The sequence below is a fragment of the Phocoena phocoena genome, chromosome 8, assembly GCF_963924675.1.
Source record: "Phocoena phocoena chromosome 8, mPhoPho1.1, whole genome shotgun sequence".
Taxonomy (NCBI): domain Eukaryota; kingdom Metazoa; phylum Chordata; class Mammalia; order Artiodactyla; family Phocoenidae; genus Phocoena; species Phocoena phocoena.
The window spans coordinates 86,636,856-86,653,798 of NC_089226.1; the positions used below are offsets into that span (position 1 = coordinate 86,636,856).

Consider the following 16,943-nt stretch of genomic DNA (forward strand, 5'->3'; position numbering starts at 1 on the left):
CTGGGCACAAGACATTTTATGTTGCTTCATTATAAAAATGAATACGGGGCTTCCCCGGTGGCGCAGTGGTTGAGAGTCCGCCTACCGATGCAGGGGACACGGGTTTTTGCTCCGGTCCGGGAAGATCCCACATGCCGTGGAGCGGCTGGGCCCGTGAGCCATGGCCGCTGAGCCTGCGCGTCCGGAGCCTGTGCTCCGCAACGGGAGAGGCCAAAACAGTGAGAGGCCCGCGTACCACAAAAAAATAAAAAAATAAAAATGAATACATTAAAATGGTTTGTGGTGCTGCTCTTGATAAAGTGGTTGTAGTACAATAACAGGTAATCATTAAGAAATGTCCATGCCCGTTGGTTTTCTCTTGGGAGATATTAGTGGATTCACTCCAAAGTATTAAGAGGAGATACTCAGAGGTACTATTTAGGCATTGACCATTAGATGACATGTACTTTAATGAAAAAACAGAACAATCAAAAGTTGGTTGATAAAAAGTCACAGTGTATATAACCATCATCACGACAGATGTGGACAGAAGTAGCACCAGTGCTTATGGAGAAAAATGGACCCAGGAAACACACTCTTCTCTCAGTCACCGTGGATATCATGATGAAGAGGAGACCCAGCATCCTACAAGCACAAGTAAGAAGGATGGCAGTCATCAGTTCTGGTTTAGTTGAGTTAGTGAAGTCACTCCAGAGAATGGGGAAGACTTTTTTGCAGACATTGGCTACATCTTCTATTTCCACACAGTAATTTCTTTTCTCCCCAGAGCATGAAAAGCTGCCAGATCTGCACACAGTTTCATAGAAATTGGAATAAAATACTAACTTGTCAGGTGGCCCAAAAGGCCAAAATGTTTAAAAAGATCTGACATACAGTTTTTGTGTTAAAGTTTCCCAGAGGTTCCATTTGGGTAATTTGTGTATTTTTATGGAAATGTATGAAGAAGAGTGTGTTCTTTTGATGCTTAGTAGTGGGATCTGGAAAGAAAGCATGACAAGTGCAAGGATCTTTGGAATTCTTGTTTTCTTTAAAGATCTTTGATGAATTCACTTTCTTTTTCACATTCTGTTCCTCGCTGCATTGTAGAAAGGTATCCCTTGTACTCTGTGGAAGAAAGTCAATCGCTCAGATGGTCTATATATGAATTCCTTGACAGTTCTTTTTTTGTTTTTAAGCCCAGGGTAACTTGGGGAAGGCTTTGACGCTGTTATTTTTACTTATGTGCAAACATCTCAGGTTTCCTAAAACAATTTCAGGTCTCACTACTGGCCTATGAGGATAGGACAAAAAAAGAAGTAAGAAGTGTATACTCTTCTTTTTTTATCTATCTCTCAGAGAGATGCCTATGATGTTTGGAATAAAAGAAGCTTTAATTTAGGGTAACAGCTTGTAGCATTTTAGAAATTATGGTTCAACCATGATTCTCATAGCCTTGAATACTCCTAAAGCAAAAATGTAAGAAACAATCACTTAGAAGCCAAAGAAGTTTGGGAATCCATGGTTTGAGGAGGTCTTCAGACAACAAAAGAAAAGTTTCAGACATCAGCTAGGACTGAATAGGTTACTACCTCCTGGGCATTGTACTGAATACACCCATCAGGCCTATATCTCATTATTGACCCCAACAGATTCGATATACGCATGTGGATTATAGGCTGAGTTCACAAAAGAGTCTTCTGATAGAGGAAGGACATAAGAAACAGAAGTCTCTTCAGAATGGGATTCTGTACCAGTCCCTTCGGGTCCTAGCAGTGTATTTTAGAAATTATTTAAGACGGTTAGTACTTAAAAAGTGGAAAACTAAGAGGCTTGGAATTAATGATCCTATTGTCTAAAGGTGGGGGGGGGGCATGATTACTGGAGGGTAGTTGCAAAACAGGGCATAACAGAACCTAACAGAGGGAAAGCAGCAGCTGCTGCAGCAGTTCTTTTATCAGGACTTGCAAAACATAAGTGATTCTGGGCGTTATCAAAAGAACATTTACAACTTCCAGAAGAGAGTCATTTGCAATGGAAATCCATTACTCTGCTAACCCATATATTGAAGACAACAAGGAGTTACTGGATATTTAAAGGATCATTGTGTTTTATAAAGAGACAGGTAGAAGTAGTATAGAATAGTGTGTGTGTGTGTGTGTGTGTGTGTGTGTGTGTGCGCACATTTCTTTTTAAACTTTAAGTATGCAGTCTATGTTTTGGGTTAATTTTTCTTTTTTTGTAATTACACCCAGTGTTTTCTCTAACTTTATTATTTGTCAGGAGGTAGTGATTTAGTCAGGGGGAGGTAAAACTTAAGATTTTGGGGTTTTTTTTCCCTCCCTCTGGATAACCAGTTAACCCCAGGGATGTTTTGGCCCATGCAAGGGTGAAACAAGGACAGTAAGTTTTATTTTTTAAATGTCTTCGCAATTATCAAATCATGCATATTAATTTCTAAAATAATGAAATAAACCAGTTTTACAAGTTGCAAAATATACTTCAGTTTGGCAAGTTTATACACTCTCATTTTTTTTTCTTTTTTTAATTGAGATATAGTTGATATACAGTATTATAACACTCTCATTTACTTGATGAACTAAAACTTTAGTATTAGTCGCTACAGATGAAAATGTCAGTGGCTTTCTGATCTTTACCAAAGGCACCCCATTACAATTTCATTTCATTCATTATGCCCTTTTTAAAACTGGACAATTACAACACTGAGCGTTTGAAATTTTAAGCCTGTCACACACTCCTACTCTTTATATAATGCCAAACACTGGCTAGAAAAGTTTTTCTCCACTGAATTAATTTTCTTAAAAAGTCATTTTGGCAATTTTAGATGCTCCATAGACATAACTTTGTAACATGTCAGTGGGGTAGCGTCTCACATTCCCAGCATCTTTCATGCTGGGCAAATGCACTTCTGGTGTATTTCCAGTGTGTGCAATTATGAGTCATGTGACCACCTTTTGAGAAGGCTTCCTACTAGGCTGATCTTGTCATGGACTGTTATATAATATACTCCTCCCTCCAAAATCACTGAAGACAGGTTAAGTTTTTTCAACGAACAGTTCTCTCAGACAAGACGTATGAGGCCATAGACTCTAGTAAAATAAGAATAATACTGGAATTCATAGACCGTGGTCTGGTCCTAACTTTGTACCAACCTGGCTATATGATTTTGAGCAAATCAAAGCTTCTTTGAGCCCCAGTTTTCCCATCTGAAAAGCTAAAGTATCCGGCCATTTGATTTCTAATATCCCTTTCAAGAGTATCCGTGGTGTCTCTCCTTCCTGCTTTCCTTTTCTGCCTTCTCTCCCACATGTATATGCTCTTAAGGTAGAAAGATATGTGTTGGTAAGGAAATTAATTGAACAATAACGGCTCACAATTGACATTCTTCTCACAGCCCGGGCACCCCCTACTAGTACAACGGAAGAAACAGCTACCCAGAAAGAGCAGTGGTTTGAGAATGGATGGCCTGGGGAATATCCCCAAATGCCAAAAGAAGACTCTCATTCAACAGCAGGGACAACTGGTAATGGATGGTTTCACAGGCAGACTTGGGTGAAAACTTCCTCTGGGGTTAAGTACTGGGCATTGAAGACAGTGAACAAGAAGAATTTGAAGGAAATGTCACAAGGTGTTACAGTTCCTTAATCACTTACCATTCAGTCAACACAGAGCCAACCCTTAAGTGCGCGTAACAAATCACCAGAACAGAAATGGATACAGGCACATAAGGAGACACAGAGAATGTGCCCTTACGTACGTCACTTTCAGATCTAATTTTGGGCATCCCCTGGTAAGAGGATGCAGGGACTCTGATCTTATAAAATACTCCCTTTGCTTTTGTAAAGGAATCTGCTCTATGATATGGGTCCAGGCTTTACAACACAGTTCTGTGAAATCCTGGGCTTGTTAGAAAGCTTTTGGTCAGAACCTCAGTAGTCAAAGAAATGGAGCCAGACATTTTGAGAAAAACACCTGTCTGGTGTCATTTGGCCCTTTGTCATGTTTATTTGGAGATTTCTCCTTGAATGTACAATGTTTCCTTCTTAGATTTATGAAAAACACCTCTTCTCTATATTTGAATTGTGGGACTGGGGAGATTAGACCCAATCTTGTCAACATTTCTAAGTGATGCCAGATAACTTGGCTCTGTCAGGTCCTGTGCATGATTCTTTTGTCTGTGTGACAGAAATATTGAAATGCATGCAAGATGCATTCTTGCAAAACAATGTGAATTCCATATCGTTACTTAATATCAGTGAGAAATATCCCTATGTTTTTATTTGCAATATAGAATGTAACGCACGATGTTCTTCTGGTATGTGGCAGCTTCTGAATGCATAGCTGGCAGAGCAGTGGATTCAGTGACTGGATATGTGGTGTAGTTGTTGCTAAGGGGCTACTATTGTCATCTTTTCTACCTATACGTCTTCAGTGGCTCAGAGTGAAGCCAAAGCACATGCTGCATTCTTATATGCCACTGTGCCATAAATCTCATTGTTAGGAGGTGATGCTTCTAGTAGATTCCACTCATGCTTTTGAGATGAATGGCATTTACTTTCATGTTTATCTCAAGGGAAGCTGTTACGTGATTCCTTCTCTAAATCACTACTGGCCTAATGTGCATTTCACTGGGACGTGGTTGTCTAGGAATGACATCATGTGTTTGGACTTCTACACTTCCTCCCTTACGGGATGGTGGCAACATGGTGTGGGTAAAGAACTATTTCTCCTCCATCTTCACTTGATGTCTATAACTTCTCATCTACCCACTGGAGAAGTCGTTAATGCTTTTGCGACCTCTAGTTCACATGCTGATTGCTAGGGAAAATGAGCATGAATGAACCTATACCTGCTAAAACACTCTGCAACTTCCTGGCGCTCTATATCCGGAAGACGGTTTCATTGTCTTGTATAGAAAATAAAGTCTTTAAAAAAATCAGTGTATCCCTGGCCAAATGTCAACTAACACTTTGACAATCGCTTGAACTGCATTGTCACAGCAGCCTCAGCCCGTGACAGCCATCAAAATCAAAGAGTGACAGTGCAGAGCCAAGAGGACCGTTCCTGGACTTATTTCTTCGACCCAGTCTCACATCCAATGGGACGAGGTCATCAAACAGAAAGAAGGATGGGTAATCTCAGCTTTTTTATATATTATGTTTTTGAAAGCCCCCAAATGGCTCTTCTCCTAGAAATATCCCCTTGGCTTTAGACCAGTCTGCTTTCCTAAGGAACTTTTAAGTTTCTTCAAAAATTAGTTTTCTTGGTAAGAGTGATATGCCTCTGAATCTGAAATCCTAGGTGAGAGTGGAGAATTTGGCGGGAAGGTTAAAGAAGGATTAGTCCTAAGATGATGGGAGGGGAAGTCTTTTCCTCTGAATAGGAGTAGTTTCAAGATTTCTTTTCCATTTACTTCTAAGTGCAGGGTTTTAAAAAGAGTGAAGTGATGGATTCAGTGACTGTCTCCATTATAGACCCAAAGATAAAACTTGTCTTTGGTAGAGAAATCTTAGAGATCAAACACTGATGAGTACTCATTCCAAACAAGTAACTAAAAGGCTCAGAAAACGGTATTAATTACTCTTGCACACTTAGAAATAAATACTATACCCAGTGACTTAGGATTTAGACCACTCTTGTCATCAATAAATGTTCATGAATTTAATGAATGGACAACTTTTACACAAGATGGAATCCTTGTTTTCTTAATTAGCATTCTTATTTACCTATAAGCAATTCAAAAACAGAATTAAACAAGAGAGAGTAAGAAAATACTAGCTGGAGTTATGGAAGAATGGAAGATTGTTATTTTATTTAACAAATTTTTATATTTAAAAGGGATTTTTCCTTTATCAGAACCAGATGACAACATTCCTGAGAGAATCTGAAAGAATTGGTAGCAGGTGGTGCCCCACTTTTCTCAGTGTTTATGAAGTGGAAGAATCCATGTTTTATCTTTGGGAAGAATCCTTACTATATCCATGAATAGAATTATGCAAGTTTTATTTATTTATTTTTAATTTAACAAGATGTCTTGATCACAGAAATGTAACATTCCAAAAAGGGAGATCAACCAAAAGAACCAATATGGGGATATGAATTTTCAGTCGTAGCATTAAATGTATTATTTGGGTCCAGACTCCCAAGGGTATACGTGACGCAAAACTACTGAAATGAGTTCTCAGTATGCAATGATAATGTCTCTTGGTACTGAGTTAAACAAAGTTATCTCCAAAATCAATCCAACAGTTTCTATGGTTTCATTTCTCCAGAACACCCTAACTATGTTGTACCCAAATATTAGTGATCATATATCCCTTAAAGTACAATCGTCTTAAATATCTGCTAATAGAATTGTATTAATACTTTATGTGCAATGCTTTATGGAGACAAACGATGTACACTTAATTCATGGTCCATGCTCTTAAGGAACTTAAAAGTTAGCCAGGAAAAGAAAACAGTTACCTTCAAAATAGATCTAACAGTACAATAAAATAAGTAATAGATGTCAAATGAATATTGCTAGCAATAAACACAAAATAAATTCAGAGGACCCCTTGGAGGACATCAGAGAAATGTAGATTGGATCTGGTCTTTGAAAAATGGAAAAAACCCTGGTTAGTCAGAGAAAGGGAGTTGGAGAAAGTTTTTCTAGGAAGGAAGCACATGTAAGGACAGGCTTAAAGGAAGGAAAGCCAAGGAATGAATTTGGCAGAGTGAATGGATCCGTATGTCACAAAGGAAGATGACTGTGAATGGTGAGGTTGGGGCCATTATGTTGTGTGGCTGAAGTGCCACTTGCAGGCCCATTACACATTTTATGCACATGGTGGCTGAGGCTCTGATGATAACCATTGTGGAAAACCAAGCCAGTAATAGAGCTTCAGAATCAATATTACGTCTCCATACTGATGAACAGAATGAGTTTCCGTCAAACTGATGATGTTAAGAATGTTACAATTGGCTTCAACCATGGAATGGTGTGATACCTCTTAAAGGAAAGATGAACAAGAGTGTCTAGAGACCATCAACAGGCAGGACTTCTTCTGGGAGAATATCCATTTGGGGTTTTGATTTGGATTAGTTAGCCTTTCCTCTTTTTTGAATAATTACTATTACTATTACTACTACTACTACTATTATTATTATTAAATAATAGAGTCAGCCACGTTTTGTCCTACAAAGATCTTGATACTCTTTTCTTTTTATATGTAAAGGCTGCAATGTAGACGTGGGCGCCTAATATTCCACTGTTTCCCTCCGGAGTCATCTGGAGCACATTAAATCTCCCCAGAGGCAGCAGTGTGGGTGGTCTTTGAATCCAAGAGCCAGCAATAGTGATGGTGTTTATGGTTTGTGTGACCTCTATTTCACTCAGGACTTATTTCAGCAAAATCGATTTGTGATAGTTATTAGAAACAGCTTCTATAAATATTTCAGTGAAATTTCTGTACCACTCAACATTGTACATGTTACATTCCAAAGACATTTCCTACTTGCGTTTATAGGAAGAATGATTCACTGACATCCATTGCTGCTTATTCCTTGCCCTAAAATGTTCCTGTAGCCGCCAACTAGATAGTATGGGATGATGATTTTATGTTTTAGTTGTACGTTCACTTTGTGAAGCGAAAGAGGAGCAAATGAGGGAAAGGGCTGTAACCAAAGCTTTTGTGCCACGTCAAGGGGATATGACAAAATGGTGCCTGAACCAGTGCACTTTGTCTTTTCTGCATGTGTCAGATCACTTGTGTAGAATGGGACAAGTCACACGTGGGTTGTATTTCCATCTGCCTGCAAGGCTTGGGAGACCCATCATGTGCTCATCTAGCATTCTTCCAGATTCAGCAAAAAAAAGAACAAAAATTGTAGCTTTCATACGACTCAGCCTTTAAATGAAAACCAGTTACTTCTTGGGATGCTCTTTTGGAGAGATGATAATCCGTTTCAGTTCTGGAGACGTGAATCAGTATGTGCTTTCTTTCCTCTTATACAGGTTTGAATATAAGAATAATTTGTCTCTAGACCATAAACAACCCTCAGATAGTAGTCAGGAAATCAAGCAATAACGCTGATTTAATTCCTTCAGATGTGGACACCAGCCATAGTACAACGCTTCAGCCTTCTGCAGGTCCAAACACAGGTTTGGTGGAAGACTTGGACAGGACAGGACCTCTTTCAGTGACAACTCGTAAGGATAATGACACTCGGTCTCTGTTGATCTATGTTCCTGCTTCAGCTCTTGCTCTCCTCGGCCCCGATGCAGGGCTTGGGCTTGGTGATGGGACAGCACATTCAGGGCTTGGTGATGGGACAGCACATTCAGTGCTGCATGGCTCAGCTCAGCTCAGAACATAAAAGCTGTCTTCATTTTCTATATTTTCTCGACGGTTCTTTAAATCTGATTATACCTTCATTTGTGGTGCTTTCCAGATTCAATGACTTTATGTTGAAACATAAAAAAAAAGGATGTGGGACTCCATTCCACTTGATTTCCCTTTTCTGAGTAGTTATGTCAGTGAAATTTAAGACCACAGCTAGGACAGTGGTGTCTCTATGCTTTAACTGACCAGCTCCTTTAGATTCCCATCTTTCAATCAAGGCAGAAGAGGGGTAGCCTTTTTTCAGTGGCTGTAAAAACATGTTTTGGGGCCAGATAATCACAGAGAGTAGGGAAATCACATCAGCCCACAGAGGAGGAGCAAATATGTTGTTGACAATTGACATGGGTTGCAGGGCCCGGGAACAAAAGAGGAACAGTTGCTATATCTCTTCCTATCGCTAAACATCTGGTAGAAACAATGCTAAACTTCTAGTAGCCTTAATGTCCACCACAGGTATAGGGCTATCCTAGATATCACCATAAAGTCATTCATAATTTCTTGACTGAATATGAAAGAAATCCAGAATTAAGAGGGCCTCATTTCACTGTTGGCTACACATAATGGGCAGAGTCTTTTCATGTGAGCCCTTTTAGGCAAAGGGAAAAATCAGCAAGGACGTGTTAATTGTCAAGAATGTAAATAACCCAGTGTTAAGCGTCAAAGCAGATGCAGATAAGCCTTAAAATGCTCCTTGACCATGGAGGGTCTCATATTCCTACTTTATGTCCCTGTTGACTTTTGTTCTGATGTTGGGTTTGTGATTTGGTGACTGTCTCTCTCCTGGTTGTAATATTTACTTGGTGGTGGACATGGCTTAGTGGTGTGCTTTATGGAGTGCTTGCACCTGTAACTCAGAGGTCAGTCCCTTTCTTAGAAGAACACAAAAGAAATTAACTCAAAACAATGAAAGCCATTTCAGATATGGGCAGTGGTTCAACCTGAAATGGATATATATCAGTGAGGACCCTGTGTTTGCCCAGACAAGCGTTTCCTGGCATTTCAGTGCAGTGATGAGAATTCTCATCCACAGATGAGATCAAAAACCTAATAAGTGAGTACAATGGTAACTTAATTTAATGTTCTTTAGAAGAGACTTAAGTGTTTCCTTGTATAAATTTGATCTGAGTTACCTGAGCAAGTTATTCTAGATGAGCTTCTTCCTCTTTTGTGGTTACATGTATACTACCTGTTATGATCGTGTTTATTTCCCCTGTAGTCACACTTCTTGACACACAGCTAAGGTGCTCTTGATGGTTGATAGGAACACCGGGATTCAAACATTCCTTTTTCTTTGTCTCTGTGTTCTCTGATTTTCCTGAGTGACAGGAAGCAACGCTATAATTGGGCCAGGATGATCCAGGGTGGGCAAAGTTTTAGCCCAGATTTCACCTTGGCATTTTACCTTGTTTATTGTACTGAAAAACAAAGCCAACTAGGGGCAAAGCAGAATTCTGTCGCGCATTTCTATTGATCACAGAAGAATGGTGTGCACAAACCTTGGTATTCCTATGCATCTATCCATCTGACTCCACTGTTATTAGATCCTCCCTGTCAGCAGATAACAGAGGGTTTGTTTCATGACTACAAATTAATACTGGATTCATCCCTCATTGAAACAGAGCAGAGCGATACTCAGAGCTTCTCTACATCACGTGGAGGCTTGGAAGAAGACAAAGACCATCCCATGACTGCTACTCCAACATCTAGCAGTAAGGACTGTAAAGCCCAGGTGGCTGCGGCTATTGACAAACAAGTCAATGAACTATGGGTGCTTTTGCAGTGTCTTTGGTGGAGGTGCCTCAGTTGGCTGTTGTGCTCTTTGCTCCTGGTCAGAAGCTGTGGCTGGCGATGGTTCTTGGAGTTTTCTGCTTTGTAGATCTCTTAGAAGCCATTGTATATTAAATGCAAACTATATGTTTTTAATCTTAAAGTTTGGGTTTCTTAAACTCCAGAGTTAGTGGCTTTGTTTAAAAATAACAGATCACTTATGTATGATTTGGTGGAAAGATCTGAATTATATCACTCTCTATTTTCCTTGCATTAATAATATTATTTTGCCATTTATCCTCTGGACCATAAATCCATGGCACTGGTGACCAAGAAGCAGTGCCCTCTGGCAAAGGAAAGAATAATCAAAGCCTCAACGTCTTTGAAACTTTGCATTTGCTCTTCCAATCGCAGGGAGCATAATTTTATCTGTCAGCTCAATAGCTTGTTTCTTCCACTTCATCAAAGGTGGGTCCAATTGAGTAAGGGCTCAGGATTATCTAGTACCTGAGTTGACTTCAAGGTAACAGTTCTAGCGGCATAAACCTTATTTTAATAAGCCAGGTAGATGATGCAACAAATGTCTCTTCTAGATATTAGGATCACCAAAATCTCTTCCGTTGAATGATGTCCAGGCGGTACTGATTGCAAAATATTGATCCTGTTCAATAGTGTAACAAACCACACTGTCTTTTGCTCCATGTTCACAAATAACAAGTGGAAAGCTTTGCAGCCATTTCACGTTCAGAAGACAAGCACACAATTGGTGGTGGTCTTACAAATGTGGTTTTACCATTGATTCCACCTCCACACAGATAGGAATGATGGCACAGGTGGCAGAAGAGGTGAAAATCTTCCTGAGGACTCAACTACTTCAGTGGAAGGTTATACTCCTTATTCTCCAGACACAAATGAATACAGAACCCTCATCCCAGTGACCCCTGCTAAGACTGGGTCCCCTGAAGTTACTATTGTTGGAGATTCTACTTCTAATGTTGATCTTTCTTTATCAGGTAATTTGGCCATTTGTTATCTGGTTTGCTTTCTCTACAGGGAGAAACAACACATCCTTTCATATTATAGGGGATGTCTTCTGTGTAGGCTGTGATTAGACTGATTTGTAACATGGGAATGGCTTTCACACAGATCATCATTCTAGTGCCATAGATTTATTTTAGATCATGTTTTCATTTGCCTGTGAAATTTCCATCTATTTTTTGTGACTTGGTTGTTACGGCAGAATTTCTTTCTTTGTCTTCTTCCTGATCTTGGGATATATTTAGTTGAACCATATGAAGTGGATATTTTTGTAAGTAAAAGTAGTCAAGTATCAATTTCATTTGATTCAACTAATATATGCTGCCTATGTAGTAAGGTTTTACCCAACTTGTGAATAATTTCCATATACTAATATCTTTGCTCTGAAATTCTCTTTTATTGGTGATGGATTGGTGAATTTTACTTTTGGTGAAGGGCTTATGGATAACCTCTTCTAACTACATTGTACACTTAAAACTATATGATTCAATCTACTGTTAATGACTAGGCACCCTTTCTCTTGTTGTGATGGCAAAGAGATGACTGAAGATGACTTATTCAATTAAGTTACACATGGAATGGGACTAGCAATCCTCCCTGCTTCCACTTTTGTTTCTCTGTTTGCATTAAGAAACTAACATGGAAGAAAAGGAAACTGCAAAATACCCTGGCTAAGAAACTAAAATTGAACTCTCTCTTCCTGGTGCCAACTGTTCAAATGTTCTTACCGTTCAACCATTAAGGGATATTAGATATTCATGATTTTAAACATATATATATATATATGGTAGCATATGTGTGTGTATATATATATATAGTAGCCTATGTCTTTTCCCATCCCCCTCCCTCTCTAAAGAATAATAAATCTTATGAGAACCCAACATGTAAAACAGATAACAGCTGTGATACTGTTACTTGATGTGGGACAGAAAACCCAGAATGAGAATGCCACGTGCTTGGCCTCTATCCTAGAGCCCACATGCTTGGGCTGCCCATCCCAGGGCTTCAAGGAAAACAGTTTTAAAAAATACTAACCTCGGGCTTCCCTGGTGGCGCAGTGGTTAAGAATCTGCCTGCCAATGCAGGGGACACGGGTTTGAGCCCTGGTCCGGGAAGATCCCACATGCCACAGAGCAACTAAGCCCGTGCGCCACAACTACTGAGCCTGCACTCTAGAGCTGGTGAGCCACAACTACTGAAGTCTACGTGCGTAGAGCCCGTGCTCCGTAGCAAGAGAAGCCACAACAATGAGAAGCCCGCGTACTGCAATGAAGAGTAGTCCCCACTTGCAGCAACTAGAGAAAGCCCACGCACAGCAATGAAGACCCAATGCAGCCAAAACAATAAATTAAAAAAATATACTAACCTCGACAGTATTGGCAAGACAAAAGCCCTTACATTCGTTGGTTCTTTATTCAGCATAGGTCTGCCCTCAGTTATTAAAAATTCCTAGCACCAGTGTCAGTGTTCTTCTGGAGAAATGAATCTTAGAGCACTGTCTGGTTTCTTTTGGCAAAATAGAGCCCTTTATGCACCCAAATGAATTTAAATTTTAAATGGCAATTTTAATAGTTACAGTAGCCTTGAAGGATTACATAGTCTATTTGTTAGTAAATAAAATACTTTCTACAAAATTGATACTTACATACCCTGATTCCTTCTACATTCTGTGGTGGTATAGACAGATTTTCCATGGTTCTCCATGGATTAAATGATCTATCACCCTTTGTTTTCTTCCAGAGCACTCAGATAAGGCTCATTGCCTCCCATACATTTTTTTTCTCCATCATTTTGCTTGATGTTAAAAATGAAAACATCTGGAATTGTGGTGGTGGTGATAATGGTGATGGTGGTGGTGGTGTTGGGGGTATTGGTGTTCAGCGTTTCAGCAAGTGCTGTTTTCAGTTTTTCTAACCATCAGCCGAGGAACAAAGCAGTCTATCTCCCCCGTACAATTACATAATCGATTACAGGTCACCTGTGTCTGCCTGTCTAAACAAGGACATGGTGAAGATCAGATTACTGTGTATTCCTTATAAGAACCTTTCATAATGGGTGACCATAGCCATTTTATGAACTATCGTCCTGTGTTTTGTTGCTTTAAGATTCCATTAGAGTTTTGGAAAATGTGTGGGGAGGAGGGAGGAGATCGAGAGTTGCCATATGCTGAACCCAAGATTTGACCTGTGGGTCCAGATTTTAGCAATTCATAAACTTGCCTCATCTAAAGCCTTTTGGTGATGGATGTTTGAGAAGATGGGATTATAGTAACCCTTGGTGTTAAAAATACAGATTTAATTTTTGGGAACTATTATTTGGAACATAGTCTAAAAACCAGGCGCACCTTAGCCACGTGTCAGTTATCATCTGCCCATTTCTTTGTCACTTATTTTCAGACTTTTTCTCTAGATAAACAGCTAACTTTTCTCTTTGAATCCTTACATGATTCAACGCCAAGATCCTTTACCGCACACCAAAACCTTCTTCTATTTCCTGCCTCAGAGAAATCTCTTTAAATGTTCATGCCCTAAGCCACAGAGTACACGCATTCCCAGTGATCACATTTGTCATGATCCAAAGCATATAGTCCTTATTTCAAAGACACAGCATCAAATCCGCACCTCACACTTGCCAAGACCTCATAATATTTTTGGTAGAGTGTTACAGTTTGGGGATTTTTACTAAAGCCACACTTCCTATGGTCATCCTTGCAGGTCTGTGCTGTCCCGGTTTTTAGAATTTTGATTAAAGCTCTAGACCACTCATCAGTAGATGGAGCAATGAACAATATTTCATATCGTGGAACCCATTCGAAGCTGCTTTGTCATTGTTTTTGGCTACCTTTAAAAGGCTAAACTTCGTGATGGGCTGTGTGAAAATGCACACGTGAGGAAAAGCAGATGGCGGTGTAACTGAGCACACAGTACTCAACCTCCCTTTATTGCTCCTTACAGAAGACCAAGACTCATCCCATGACCCCAGCGGGAGGTCCTATACAACTCATGGATCCGAATCAGCTGGTGAGTTTGAGCTGCTTTAGTCATTTATTGTTATTGTCATTGGACCTGCTGATCATTAACGAAGTATGTGTCAGTGTCTCCTGAAGAGCGGTTCTCATACGTTCCCTGCATGAATTACAGTCACGGGGAGGACTCATTAAACTACATTGCTGGGCCGTATCCTTAAAGTTTCTGATTCGGTAGGTCTGGGGTGGAGCCCAAGCATTTGTATTTCTAGTAAGTTCTCTGGTGATGCTGATTCTGCTGGGACAGGGACTCCACTTTGAGAACTACTGCTTTCAAGAAAACTCTTCCATCTGAAAGGATCAGGAAGAATTCAGGCAGGCGCTCAGTTTAACATTGCATTACACCAGAGCGATTTAGAACATGGGTTTTGGAGAAAGAACGGCCTGGGTTTGATTCCAACTCCTCCACATGCTAACGAGAGACCTTGTTTAAAGGATCTGAGACTCGATTTCCTAACCAATAAAATTGGGATAATAATAATTGTCACAGGGCGTTCTTTTAAAGACTAAATGATGTATCCTTGTAAAGCATTTAGCATAACCTCGCCTCCCCGAACATGGCGTAATAGCTAGCCTTTATTGAGAATTTACTGTTGTGCTGGTGGCGTTGTTCTAAACACTTTACATGTATCAGGTTGGACCATATGAAACTGCCATTTCTGTAGGTCAACAGTCAAATATCAGTGATTTCATATGTTTCATCTATTATTAACTCATTTAATTATGTCAGTACTGTTATTAGCCCAATATTACAGATGAGGAAACTAAGGCTCAGAGAGGCTGAGCAACCTGGCTGAGTTAACATGACTAGTGAGCTGAGTGGTGGAGCCAGGTCTCAAGCCCGGAGGTCTCCTATTGCCTCTAGAAGCCGGATCTGGAGAGAGTACCCTGTAATGACCGTCATTACTGCCGTAATTACTGTAATGATCACACCCCTAGAAACATGACTCCAGGCAGCAAAAGTAGGCCATAAGGCAGGTTGACTTGTGATCACTGATGCTGGGGCTACTGAAAGGTTCTGCCAGTGCGGTCTCACTGTGGTCTCCCTGACAGTCACCTGTCCAGGTGACCCCATGCAAACCAGGTAAGCCATATGAACTATTGTCCTCCCCTTCGTGCCCAAGTGGGGGTAGGGTTACTTCCAGGCTTGAAGATTCACACACTTACAGCAAATATGAAGATGGATATTTACATGGTGGCTTCAGTAATAACCTATACTGTAAGAGCACAGGGATGTAAGGGCCTAATAGAAGTGCTCCTAAAATAAAGACAGAAGTCCCAAGCTCTCTGGGGGCCTTGGGTGGGGCAGTTAGCCTTTCCTAGCTTCAATTTATCGGTAAAAAGGAGATCAGAACACTGGCCTCCGTTACCTCCTAGAGTTCTTGTGAAGAGCGTGTGGTATCAGGAATTTGAAAGTGCTTTGGAAATGATGAATGGATCTCTGACTAAAAGGAAGTGCTCTTTAAAATCAAGAGACCCTGGCCACTCCAAGTGTGGTCCCTGGACCGGCAGCAGGGACATCACCTAAGAGCTGGCAGGAGATGCAGACTCCCCAGTCATCCCAGACCAACTGAATCAAGAGCTGCATTTTAACTAGGCCTCCCCCACCCCTCCCCCACTAGGTGGTTTGTATGTATATTGAAGTTTGATTAGCACTGTCTTAGACTTTTACCTCATAGTCAGAGCCAGTTGAATGATCTCTGTGCGTATGTCTTAGATTGGATCTCACCTCCCAACTGCACTGTCAAGCATCCCTCTTTGCAGAACTTCCCCAGCCAGCCCTACCCAGGCTAGATTTGCAGGCCTCTAGGGCGCAAGGCGAGGCGGCCTGCTGTGTCTCATCCATCTTCCTCCAGCTTCTTCAGCTCTTGCTTGAAGTGAGAATCGGGTGGGCGGGAGCAGTCTCTTTTGTTTGCCTCCTGTGCAGGTGTGTATTGTTCAAACGGGAGGTTTCATCTGGTTGTACACACACCCAGATCTTTCCTTGCTGGGAGCACTTTTTTGAAAATCAAAATAGGGATTGTGATCCATTAGTGGCGTCCCATTCAAATATCAAAGACTGCTATGAGTCAGAGAAAGACCAGTGAGAGTGGCTGTACCTCTTAGGTGGTTTTCAAGGCAAGGATCTCTAATTTAGATGGCCAGTATCCCATGACCTGTACAGGCAAACACCTGCCAATAATGACCAAGGCCTCTGGGAGGCAGCTAGAGGAAGCCCCTTGGACTCCTTCTGAGATTTGTAAAGTAAAGGGCCACTGTCAAAATGGCCTGCTGAAACAGCCAGATGTCTGGTAGACTTTGTTTTGCTCCATTTTGAGTTTAACAAGAACATCAAATTGCATAAACAGGAGCCATTCTACCCAAAATAACCACAGCCATCAAAACTGCAGAGTCCCCTGTGCACAGTCTGCAGTTTGACCCTCTGAGAAAAGACCATTTAAGGCCTGGCTATCTTCATTCATTGATTAGCCAAACAGACTTCCTTGGTTTTTTTCTTGGAAGCCTTCAGGATTCTGCAGAGGGGTCCTATTGGGTAGGGAAAAAGAGTTGATTTTAGTGGGAATTTTTCACATTTCACTTTGAAGCAGTGGAAGAAGCACAAAACACACACACACACACACACACACACACACAAACCAAAACTTTCATTTGGGTGAGTGTCCTTCACAAGATGTCTTAGAAGTTTCTTTTAAAACGTAATTCCTCCGTCATTTTGTTTATTTACTTATTTT

General features: G+C 40.6%; 1 protein-coding gene across 6 annotated transcripts in view; it reads left to right on the forward strand.

Annotated features, from left to right (window-relative positions):
• CD44 (CD44 molecule (IN blood group)) overlaps positions 1–16,943 on the forward strand; it is an 86,838-nt gene that overhangs the window by 59,165 nt on the left and 10,730 nt on the right. For 2 of the 6 annotated variants that reach the window (XM_065882827.1, XM_065882828.1), the window contains 7 exons: positions 520–636; positions 3,392–3,520; positions 4,998–5,129; positions 8,087–8,188; positions 10,001–10,090; positions 10,964–11,161; positions 14,141–14,206. The exons of 1 other annotated variant lie outside the window; for it this stretch is intronic. In XM_065882827.1, the coding sequence (XP_065738899.1) occupies positions 520–636; positions 3,392–3,520; positions 4,998–5,129; positions 8,087–8,188; positions 10,001–10,090; positions 10,964–11,161; positions 14,141–14,206 (834 nt within the window). The remainder of the gene's footprint in view (positions 1–519; positions 637–3,391; positions 3,521–4,997; positions 5,130–8,086; positions 8,189–10,000; positions 10,091–10,963; positions 11,162–14,140; positions 14,207–16,943) is intronic. 3 more of the 6 variants (XM_065882829.1, XM_065882830.1, XM_065882831.1) reach the window with 3 other exon arrangements.